At 35.9% G+C, this 12,620-nt stretch overlaps 1 protein-coding gene across 1 annotated transcript; it reads left to right on the top strand.

Moving 5' to 3' along the window:
- Positions 1-330: 330 nt before the first annotated feature.
- On the top strand, positions 331-12,243 carry grwd1 (glutamate-rich WD repeat containing 1). Its single transcript, XM_048152310.1, has 7 exons — positions 331-574; positions 1,440-1,557; positions 1,686-1,848; positions 6,730-6,940; positions 8,464-8,606; positions 8,699-8,890; positions 11,726-12,243. The coding sequence occupies exons 1-7, from the start codon at positions 361-363 to the stop codon at positions 12,032-12,034; spliced, it is 1,350 nt and encodes a 449-aa protein (XP_048008267.1). The 5' UTR covers positions 331-360; the 3' UTR covers positions 12,035-12,243.
- Positions 12,244-12,620: the final 377 nt, after the last annotated feature.

Genomic DNA, 12,620 nt, shown 5'->3' with positions numbered 1-12,620 from the left:
AATAATATTAACAGATACAACTTTTGATTTTGATAATTTATTAGTAAATGCTGAAAATTATATTAATAAATGCTTTAGTAGCATTTTTTCATTGTTAGTTTATGTTTACCAATGTCATAGCCTACTGTTAATGAATGGAACATGTTAGACAGATTAGGCTGGTTTAGATATATGCCCAGATTTTTACAGGATGACTAAAATGTTAGAGACATACTAAGTGAAAAGGATTTCTGGAAAACATTCTCTTTGGAACAACAATTCCCGCTAGCCCGGGGACTTGGGTGCTTTCCAACTCTGTACAGGGCTCAGTGTGCGCTTTAAACCACGTGACGTGAAGCGGAAATACTCCGTTCTCTCAAAATGTCCGCGGCCGATGAAGACACGTTGCCTCAGGAGGATGATGGGTTTGAGGAGATGGAGTCGAGTGGAAGCGACGAGGATGTTATGGAGGGAGATGGACAGGCTGGGGACGGAGAGGAAAAAGTTTATGTCCCCGGTCTGCAGGCGCTTCAGCCTGGAGAAGAGCTCGAGATGGACCGGTCCGCTTACCGCATGTATCATGAGTGCCAGACCGGTCAGTTTGCTGAACATGTCCGATCAATAAACATTGACAAACATGGTCGATTTATGAATTGGTTTGCTGTATGCAACATATTACATCTACCAAGAAAAAAAATACCATGGCAATAACATGTTTTTTGGACTTTTAATTTTTACCTACTGCTTCGTTTTCTCAGTGTAATAATAATAATAATAATAATGATTATAATTATATTTTGAATTGTGGCATTATTCACAATCATGATAGTGAGAATGGGATTTTGGGGAAATGTGCTTTGTTTTATAAATTTGTACAGACCACAAACATGTCAGAGACTTGAATTGTTTTTTTTATTCAATGGTTATTATTTCAAATTATTTATTTCTTCCTATAATGATATTGTTAATTTGTAAATGAGTATATTATTTAAAGTTTATTCACCATTTTATATTTTTATTTATTTATTTATGTATTTATTATTATTACTGTTGTCTTAATATTTTATGTATTATTTTGGCGGAAGGGGTTATTATGGGAAAAAAGTTATAACTTAAATTGTGTGAAGCTTTCTGTTAATGCTTTGGAAATATTTATAAATAAAATGTAAAAAAAAAAAAAAAGAAAGAAAAAAGTGACAATCCAGTTAAGATGTTAATTAAGATGTTCTTCATCAAATCCATTATTCTCAAATTCTTCATCAAATTATTTTATTTAATTCCTTTGATTTTCTAAAATAAGTGAAATATGGCCTGGATACTTTCTTGACAGGTTTTGTGAGAATGTATTGAAGCCTAATTAACATTAATTATATTTACATTCATAACCAGATGTTTCTGTTCCAAAACCATACCTGCTCTCCTCTTAAATTCATATAGGTGGACTTCTCTTTTTCCTTCAGGTGCTCCATGTCTGAGTTTTGATGTGGTGCGTGATGGTGAAGGAGAGGGGAGGGAGCAATTTCCTCTCTCTTTGGTGCTTTGTGCGGGTACGCAGGCGGACACTGCGTTAAGCAACAGGTAAACTGACAACAATATAGTCAGAGCTTGTTACTTTTAATTTTCTTCAACAAACATCTAATACGTTTATTATGTTTGGCTTCTAACAAAGACCTTGAGATAGTGACATTTTCTCAATCTCTATCCAGGCTTATTGTCATGCGCATGCACAATCTTCATGGAACTGATAAAGAAAAAGAAGAAAATGAAAGCAGTGATGAAGAAAGTGATGAAGATGAGGAAGACGAGGATAATAAACCACAGTTGGAACTGGCCATGATGCCACATTATGGTGGGATCAACAGAGTCAGAGTAAGTTGCTAGTTGCTAAACTCCCTTTTTTGGGATATTGTATTTTAAAGATAATTATGTAAAATCTAAATAACTTTTATAGTTCTTTATTGGAAAGGCTTTAAACAATTTTTCATTCAACCATAAACAGTTATTGCACCTGTGGAACAGTCCTTAAGACACTAACAGTTTATAGGCTGTAGACAATTAATGTCACATTTACACTTAGGACATTAAAGAGACCTTTCTACTGACTCTGAAAAACCCCAGAGGAAAGTGATATGTGAAGGCCAAGTATGGTAACCCATACTCTGAATTTGTCTATAGACTATTCGGTTGTTAAGTCTGACGTCACGTGGCAGCGCTTCCGGGTCCAAACGCTCTACCTCATACCACAAGAAAACAACAAATGGTGGTAATATACACACGTAATACTACAAAAAAATATATAATTATAACCTCTATCTCCATACCAATATTCCAGATGGCCAGACTATGATTTATCTTTTATAAATCGTTAAAATATTAATATCTGTGACGCTGTGAGCATGGAGACTGTTGTGTAGACTGTAAGTATTTAAAATGTTTAACTTTTTAAAATGATTGATGTTTAATATGAATAAATAGCGCTCATAAACGGCCGTCGATGGCATTTGCTAGTGAAACAAGTCGAGGCTAGGACCTGGAAACGGCGTTCCTTACATCACGACTTAACAAGCGGATAGACTATAGAATAAGACTATAGAATAATACAAGACTACACTCCTATTGTTTTGAATAGGAGAAAGTGCAATAAGTCCCGCCTTTTAAATAATTCCCGCCTTTTAAATAAGAGCCAATTGCCGACTGGTAAAGTCATCGCGTCACTGCAGCGGCCGTTAGAAGCTCCGGTTTCTATAGAAACAGTCAGATGCGCGCCTCAGAAATAAGGCACAAGAGACGCGCATTTAGGACTGCGCATTAGCTTGATCCAGCCTGAAAAATAGTTTTTTTTCGTCATGATTCGAGCCTTTAAAAAAACAAACTTATGAGACAGTTGTTGTCAGGTTTCATTGGTGATTTCAAATATTAAATTTAATTGAAAGCTTGGCTAACAGCTTTGGATAATTTGATATTCCCTCATTCAAAGAGATAGGAGCTGCACTTGAATGCCCGAGAGGCGTTTCAAAGATGGCCGCCGAGTGAAATGACTTGTCTTAAAGGGACTTTGATTGAAGTTAGTGCACACACATTAGGAAGTGTGAGTAATGAACATACACACACTGCAAAATGTGGACACACACATTGTGGCTGTGGCGCCCGGGGAGCGACTAAGGGGTTAAGTGCCTTGCTCAAGGGCACCTCAGTCATTTCCTGCCGGTATTGAGAATCAAACCCACAACCTTCGGGTTACCAGTCTTGACTCTCTAACCAAGGGGTGTCCAAACTCGGTCCTGGAGGGCCACTGTTCTGCAGAGTTTAGCTCCCAACCCTAATTAAACACACCTGAACCAGCTAATCAAGGTCTAATTAGGCATACTAGAAACTTTCAGGCAGGTGTGTTGAGGCAAGTTGGAGCTAAACTCTGCAGGACGGTGGCCTTCCAGGACCAAGTTTGGACACCCCTGCTCTAACCATTAATCCAGGGACACACTTAATGATTATGAATGTAAATGCGCCGAGTCAGAGCCAGTTGCATTCAGTCAGTGTTTAAAATCATGCAGTATGCTCTCTAAAGATTTTAGTCTAAGAATTTAAGAAAAGTCATTGCCAGTCCTCCTCACAAAGATTTTTCTACACACATTTAATATTTGCGACTGACGACACTGGTGATCATAAAAATAGCTTAATTTAACAAAGTTGACTCGCCTCCAATTCTCTGTGAGTACAAAGAGTACAAAGGCCACGTTACCTCTCCAACCAGGACCTCACCCATATCCTGCATGTTTTTCCTGTTGTTTTTATTTTTTATTTATATATATATATATATATATATATATATAAATGGCACCAGCTGTTTGTTTAGATCCATGTTTGTTTTGGTACAAGATCTCGTGCACAGTTGCGGTATCGCAATGAATGCCGTCATGACTCACCAATCGTTCAGTGTGTTGTTTAGTGGTCTGACTCTGTGGTAAACATTTGTGCTCTTCTCTGACTGCCAAAATTTTAAATCTGCTCCAGCTGAAGGACACAGTCTGTAAGTGTATTCAGTTCAGTCTTAGAATGTTTCAGCTTGTCGTTAAGTGTGTCCACGGCTTTAGGCCGAGACTAAAGAAGAAAGATGACCAGGGTCCCTTATCACCTGTGTGAACATGCCACAGTCCTGCTGCAGGAGATATGAGGACTGCAGATGTGGCCAGAGCAAAAAGGGAGGGACAGGAAGGACAGCTGATTGTCCTAACATCTCACAGCAAGAACAGACAAATCTGCTGCAGTCCATGAGGATGAGATTCACTGTAGAACTTAAAGCAGCTGGTGGCCACACCATATAATGACTCATACTTTTGATATTGACCCCCTTTGTTCAAGGTTTCTTTTGCCCAGAATCACAGATAAGGCTTAAGCCTAGTCCCAGACTAAAATGCGCATTTGAGCTGTCTTAACTGAAAGCAACTTGCACTGACATATCTTATAATATGTCATTGCCATTGTTTTGTCTCAACATTTGCACCAGCAGGGCTTGACATTAACACCCGCCAAATGCGGGTAGATTTCAGCTGTGGCGGGTAAGACAGCCACTCCCACTAGCCACTTTGGTGGGCTGAATATAATTTCAGCCTACAGCCTAATCAAAGGTAGCCAAGCTCGTTGTAGCACAAAATTACAATCTGATCACAATTCGTTATCGATTAACTTGCAGTTAGTGAAGGCAGCATAGGTGGAATCGTGCTGAAAGACGCACAACAGAAGCACTCTCTCTCTGTCGTGCGCGATCAGTTCTCCTTGCGCCTGAATAGTCAAATACACAAACACATAGATATTAAAATGTCCATTGTGTGGAGTTTCTCGCGTGAATACAGTCGGTTACGGCTTAAGTGGACGTAAACAGGTGGGTAAAAACTGGATATGTGTCAGTATATTACGTCCATGCATTCAGCAACCCAATTAAATACCTGTCTGTCATTAATGTAATCAAACAACAAAAGATGTAAAATAAATGTTAAATAAACCTACTGAATCTGAAAAAAGAGTTGTATTTGTATTTGAAATTAGTACAATAGTACAAATAGTAATATGTACAATAGTAATTTGCGAATTTGCTTCTTTGTTCTTTTTATATAGCTTAATAAAAATAACTTAATTAAATAACTAAATTGATCATATTATGGTCATATTACCTACCCCTTGCCCACCCGTACATACCAGCTGATATACCATGTAGGCCTAGTCTTAGGTGGTCAATCTGCATTTGAAAGTTTGAAAGGGTTTTAAATCTAGCTACTCAAATAAAATTACTCAAAATCAAGTAATTTTAGCATACCAAAGTCAACTTTAATCAACTAAATGTAATTTCCCAACAGCAAAATTGTGGTCAGTGAAAATGCTGAGTGGCTAGTTCTTTGGAATTAAGTTAATGTCAGGCCCTGTGCATCAGTAATGTTTTTTTCTGAGGCATATTTATAAAAGCTACTTAAATGTCCTAATTTACCAGAGGCCTACTCCTGGCTTAGAGGTGCCATCGAACTTTTTTTACAAGATGTAATATAAGTCTAAGGTGTCCCCTGAATGTGTCTGTGAAGTTTCAGCTCAAAATACCCCATAGATTTTAATTAATTTTTTTAACTGCCTATTTTGGGGCATCATTAAATATGAGCCGATTTATGCTGTGCGGCCCCTTTAAATCTCGTGCTCCCCGCCCACGGAGCTCGCGCTTGCCTTAAACAGTGCCTAAACAAAGTTTACACAGCTAATATAACCCTCAAAATGGATCTTTACAAAGTGTTCGTCATGCATGCGGCATGCATGCGTCGGATTATGTGAGTATTGTATACTGTTATATTGTTTACATTTGATTCTGAATGAATTTGAGGCTGTGCTCCGTGGCTAACGGCTAATGCTACACTGTTTGAGAGATTTGTAAAGAATTAAGTTGTTTATGAATTATACCGACTGCAAGTGTTTAAAAATGAAAATAACGACGGCTCTTGTCTCCGTGAATACAGTAATAAACGATGGTAACTTTAACCACATTTAACAGTACATGAGCAACATGCTAACAAAACATTTAGAAAGACAATTTACAAATATCACTAAAAATATCATGATATCATGGATCATGTCAGTTATTATTGCTCCATCTGCCATTTTTCGCTATTGTTCGTGCTTGCTTACCTAGTCTGATGATTCAGCTGTGCACATCCAGACGTTATTACTGGCTGCCCTTGTCTAATGCTTTGAACATGAGCTGGCATATGCAAATATTGGGGTCATACATATTAATGATCCCGACTGTTACGTAACAGTCGGTGTTATGTTGAGATTCGCCTGTTCTTTGGAGGTCTTTTAAACAAATGAGATCTACATAAGAAGGAGGAAACAATGGAGTTTGAGACTCACTGTATGTCATTCCCATGTACTGAACTCTTGTTATTCAACTATGCCAAGGTAAATTCAATTTTTCATTCGAGGGCACCTTTAAGCTAAGCACTGTCTATGAAATCAGGCCTACATTTCATTTCTGTTTGTCCAATGTCAGTGAGATTTGTTCAGTTCATATCTCTGTTGTTCAGTCTTTTTTTATGTTCATACAAATATTTACATGCAGTAAGAAATTTGCTGGGAAAAAAGCAGTTGAGAGTGAGAGGACTTTTTTTTTTTTTTTTTTTTTTTTTTGCCAAGTACAAATCAGAAATTGTATCCAGTCTGACCAGTTTAATTTTCTCACTATCATCTAAAGTTATTATCTTTATACTTGAATAGGTCACCCAGCGAGGGGAACAGGCATTGGCTGCTGTCTGGTCAGAGAAAGGTCAGGTGGAGATTTTTGACCTCCGGCCTCAGCTTGAGGCAGTGCATAGTTCATCAGTGATGTCAGCCTTCGTCAAGCAACAGAAGGAAGCCACACCCCTCTTCAGTTTTGCTGGTCACATGTCAGAAGGATTTGCAATTGATTGGTCACCCAAGGTACCAGGTAGGTAATATGAGGAGTGTTCGACTTGAAGCTGTGCTGCGCAGACCGATCAAAGCACCACAAGAGTGATTAGAGAGCTCCGGATGCTTTTGAATCGCGATACTTTGATGTCATACACCGTGTGTGACATATCAGTAGGATTTCAGTACAATAAACATTAGTTTTCAAAGAAAGTGTTTGTTTTATTTCTCCATATCTTTTTAGATAACTGGTATCAATCTCAGACAGGATTGTTAAATAGTTTGCCAGGTCTACTTGGGTAAATGGAAACCCTACTTAAAGAGGTTGTTCCACATTATTAAGCAAGTCACAGCTCTCATGGTTAGAGGTGGCTAAAATGCAACTTTATCCACAACTGCCAGCTTGCACAGAGAGGTTCTTGAGACTTCAAATACCTGTTTGCTGCTCAACACTGGCTTTTTTATAGCTGCCCTTTTAATACAATTAATTTGTTTGACAGAAACTTCCCTTAAAGGGTTAGTTCACCCAAAAATGAAATTTCTGTCAATAATCACTTACTCTCATGTCGTTCCACACCCGTAAGACCTTCGTTCATCTTCGGAACACAAATTAAGATATTTTTGATAAAATCCGATGGCTCAGTGAGACCTGCATTGAAAGCAAGTTAATTTACTTTCAAACGCCCAGAAAGGTATTAAAGTTATATTTAAAACAGTTCATGTGACTACAGTCATTCAACCTTGATGTTATGAAGCGACGAGAATACCTTTCGTGCGCCAAAAAAACAAAGTAATGACTTTATTCAAAAATATCTAGTGATGGGCAATATCAAAACACCGCTTCATGAAGCTTCGAAGCTTTATGAATCTTTTGTTTCGAATCAGTGGTTCAGAGCTTTTCAAACTGCCAAAGTCACACCCCCCCAGTGGTGAACCATTGAAATTTTGAAACGCTTATGATGTTACGAAGCCTCGTTTACTGAAATCACGTGACTTTGGCAGTTTGATACGAGCTCCTAACCACTGATAAATGACAATTTTAATTTTTGGGTAAACTAAACCTTTAATAAGCCTTTATCTGACCGAGTTCTCCTGTGCTCTAAATCACTCACCAATCTTATGTTAGTTTGGTAATCTCCATTCAGTTTTCACAAATTATTAGTTTTCATGCCTTTTGCTAGACATTGCTCCATTTCATGCTTTTCATCTTCAGAAAGATCTTTCTTCCTCCCCATATTGCAAGAGAACTATTATTTGCTTAATAATGTGGAACAACCTCTACAAGTAGGTTTTCCATTTACCTAAGAATACCTGCCAAACTATTTAACAAACCTGTCTGATACCAGTTATCTAAAAAAGATATGAGAAATAGACACTTTCTTTGAAAAACTGAAATCTGAATGTTTATTGTACTGAAATCCTACTGATAAGTCACTTGCATAATAATTTGGAACATAGTGTATATAACAGACAGAACAGGGTCTTATCCTTTATATAAACAGATGTCTAGACTAAAGGAACTACTGACTAAGACTCAAATCATTTCATGTTTACCTACCTTAGGACGCCTGGTAAGCGGAGACTGCAAGAAGAACATTCATGTCTGGGAGCCACAGGAGGGTGGGACTTGGAAGATTGACCAACGGCCTTTCAGCTCACATAGCAAGTCTGTTGAGGACCTACAGTGGTCACCTACTGAAGCCACAGTATGTCAATCAACAGAGAAAGATGATATTAAAATACTTTTCTTCAACAAGTAGATGTAATGTCTAAATTAGTGTTTCACTCTCACCCCCAGGTTTTTGCATCCTGCTCAGTGGATCAGTCCATTCGTATTTGGGACATAAGGGCACCACCTAATTCTATGCTTTCGGCCAATGAGGCTCATTCTTCAGATATCAATGTTATCAGCTGGAACCGGACTGAACCATTTATTTTATCTGGAGGAGATGATGGCCTCCTGAAAGTCTGGGATTTAAGGCAGTTCCAGGTGAGCATGAGCAAGATGAAACACACATTAAGGTTTTATTTTCTAACTAAAGGTACAAAGTAGGGCTGTGTTTATATAAATACACACACATACATGTATATATTTAAGAAAAATGTTATATTTATATATAAAATATTAATATTTATATATAATATAAATATATATTTATACATGCATATATTTCTTAAATATATACATGTATGTTTGTGTATTTATATATACATAATTATATACACAGAACACACAGATATATTATGTAAACACAGACTTTTACATCAGTCTGGTATCACGTGAAGAGACAAAACTAATATTGTAAAATATAATTAAAAATAGATTTTCTATTTTTATATATTGTAAAATGTAATTTATTGTGATGTTAAAGCTGAAATTTTAGCATCATTACTAGTCTTCAGTGTCGCATGATCCTTCAGAAATTATTCCAATATGCTGATTTGGTGCACAAGAAACATTTCTTACTACCCTAGTGAAAAAATAGTATACTTAAGCACAATTCATTCCTATGTACTTTAGTATAACTAAATGTATTTGTGGCACGATATAAATTGGTATACTTAAAGTTAATTTTGTACTAAATGCATTTTAGTTGTCCAAAAGCAATGCTGAAGTTCAACTAAAGTTGTATTAAATATACTTGTTTGTGCTAAAGTGGAACTATTCCAAGTATACTTTAGTACACTTTAAATATACTCTTGTATTTAAGTTTTGAAATGCAGAATTCACTCAGCATAAACTTCAAATGTATTTTGGTGATGTTACAATTGCAATTCAATTACATTGTAAGAGTGTTGAACATACATTAATATTATACTGATAACAAACTTTTAGTGATTTTAAACACATTGCACATGGCATTCAAAGTTAACTTGTAGTGTGCTAATGGCATCATTATAGTGTGCTTCAAATAGGCTACAATAAAGTAATCTTTATAAATAAAGTTACAGCTTTAGAATATGTCTTTTACAGACACCTCAGTACACCAATAGCTTATCAGTGAACATCTGTGGTGAGACAATGGGAACAGATATATATGTATATTGAATGTAGGAACCAGTACAGGCTGGATTCGAACTTGGGTCGCTGTCACAAAACAGAACTCGGTTTACCTGTTGCGTCACCACACAAATATACTCAACGTAAAATCGGGGTTACTTTGTGTTGGCGGTCTTGCATTACACTGCATATTTAAATGTGACGCATAAATTAAAATGATTTACTTTTCATGTAATTAATTAATGTTTCTGAATTTATTTGACCTTTTTAACTTTTTGTGTAATTTGAGGACTGGTCAGCATCAGTTTAATTTGTTTAATAATTTATAATATTTGGACAGCCCAAAGGGCTGCAGTCCATATTCCAATGTGCAACGGGCCATTAAAGTAGCATTAATGGGTAAATTGTATTACATTTGGGTACGTTAAAATGCATTAGCACTATATGTTGTTTTTTTGGTCATAATTTCAAATACTTACTTTTGTAACTACTTTCTATATCTGTGTATATTTGCTTTGCCACAATGCAAAATTATGAAAAGTGCTACCTACCTTATTTTAAAAGTGTGGGCAAATTATTGAAAAGGTAAAGGTCATAATTATAATTAACTCAAAACACATTTCCTGTAAACTTTTATCTAAGCCAATACTATTTTTATACTCAACAAGTAGAACTCAAATATATTTCACTGAATTGTACATTCAATCATAACCGGTCAACATAGGATTCAACAAAAATAAATTACTGAAGTAGTACTTAAATATTTAACAAATTAAATCATTTTATTTGCAAATTGCTCGTTGAACTATACATTTGAGCTGTAGGCAAAAGTTTGAAAATTCTGCCTTTACAGCACCTGTTAGCAGAAACAAACTAGATGTTTCAGTTCATACCTCACATTTTTTTGGTTTGCGGTCTATATGTGTCAACATCTGGTTCAGTCAATGGTAGGTAGGACATTGGGGCAGGCCAATGGGGGTCAAGGTTTAGCTTCAGCAGTTAGTGTTTAAGTCATGTCAGAAAGGGTATATTTATGAGATAAAATGCACATGAACATCAGCACAACTTATAATTATGAATTTGGTAACTATAGATTTTCTTAATAGTTTCCGAGGTGCATGACGGTGAGAAAACATGTCAGAGGCAATGGATCCAGAGTCTGTCCTAGTGAAAATTTTTTTTAAATTTAAAATAGGCCTACATTTATTTCATACTAACTACAAACCAATTTATATATTTACTAACATACTGACATAAATATTCTATTTAAACTTTATTTGGAGTTCTTCTTTATTGCACAATGCATATTTCTTAATATTAAGCCAAAAATGTGTTTAATATTATTATTGTTTTTAGTAAGGATAGCATGATCACTGTATAATTTCAATGCAAGATATTTAAAGTGTACCTAAAGTATACATGCAATAGTTCCACTTTAGCACAGTCAAAAACTTTAAGTATTCCAATTTACTAATACTAAAAGTGCAATTGCAGGTTATTTATATTAAGTACATAAATATGTAAATGCAATTGTAGTAAACTTATCATAAAATAAATGTATTTCAAATACATTTTAGTATTTATTTTTCATTAGGGTATTAAAGATATTATTATTATTATTATTATTAATAATAATATTTAAACAGTGTGTTGGCTTAAGATTTTAGTGGGAAACATGATGCATTCTTTTCCAGGATTTCTTTCCAAGATACATTTTCTTCCTAGTTGAATATGAAAGTACAAAATAACAGCATTTATTTCAAATAGAAATATTTTATAACATTATATATAAATCTCTTTATTAAAACATGTTTATTTTTTCAGTCTGGACGTCCAGTGGCCAGTTTTAAGCAGCACAGTGCACCTGTGACATCAGTCCAGTGGAGCCCTGCTGACTCCAGTGTGTTTGCTGCAGCTGGAGCTGATGATGTCGTCAGCCAATGGGATCTGTCAGTGGAATCATGTGAGGAGGGAGGACAGGCAGAGGGCTTAAAACAGCTACCACCACAACTACTTTTCCTTCACCAGGGCCAGAAAGAAGTGAAGGAGATCCACTGGCATCCACAGATTCCTGGAGTTCTCATTTCCACAGCGCTGTCAGGATTCAACATCTTCAGAACTATTTCTGTTTAACTGCGTGTGTGTGTGTGTGTGTGTGTATAATTTTATATGTACATAGATGGATGAATGGAACATCTTGGTTTGCATGATTCGTATGCATTTCTGTCATTTTCCCACCCTTGTACTTGTGGAACCAATTTTTCAACTTCTTGAGACAAATGATGTAATTGCGTATGATGAATTACTAATTTGTGCTCATTAAAACTCCATTTTGAATCATCCACAAGTCTGTTGGTTGTCTGACTTTTTTATTAATTTTAAAAACAACATATTTACAAAAGAAACGCTTTTCCTTGGGTATCCGTTCAGTTAAAACAATTCTCAGGCAACTTAATGGACATAACAGAGGAAGATATTTTAGTCTTTCAGTCTGAAGCTGCTAAAGGCAGACTGAAGGTTTTAATTAAGGTTTGTTTTCAAAACCACAGTACCCTTCATATATATTATAATAAACAGGCAAATGTATTGTTAGTCCTTACTTATTCATGAAACAATTCCCTCTGTATGTTTTGCTTTAGACAGCTGTTTTCAGTGCAAAACTTTAAAGATTACTGAAGGAAATTTGCTAAGACTAGATTAAAAACTAGATAAAATCATG

This window comes from Megalobrama amblycephala, linkage group LG13 (assembly GCF_018812025.1).
Source record: "Megalobrama amblycephala isolate DHTTF-2021 linkage group LG13, ASM1881202v1, whole genome shotgun sequence".
NCBI lineage: Eukaryota > Metazoa > Chordata > Actinopteri > Cypriniformes > Xenocyprididae > Megalobrama > Megalobrama amblycephala.
The sequence above is the reverse complement of the archived record's forward strand: the minus strand, read 5'-3'. Positions and strand labels throughout refer to the sequence as shown.

Coding starts and splice junctions, on each gene's coding strand:
- grwd1 (XM_048152310.1), top strand. CDS start 361: ATGTCCGCGGCCGATGAAGACACGTTGCCTCAGGAGGATGATGGGTTT. Junction 1,849..6,729: donor GTGGGATCAACAGAGTCAGA/GTAAGTTGCTAG, acceptor ATACTTGAATAG/GTCACCCAGCGAGGGGAACA. Junction 8,607..8,698: donor GGTCACCTACTGAAGCCACA/GTATGTCAATCA, acceptor TCTCACCCCCAG/GTTTTTGCATCCTGCTCAGT.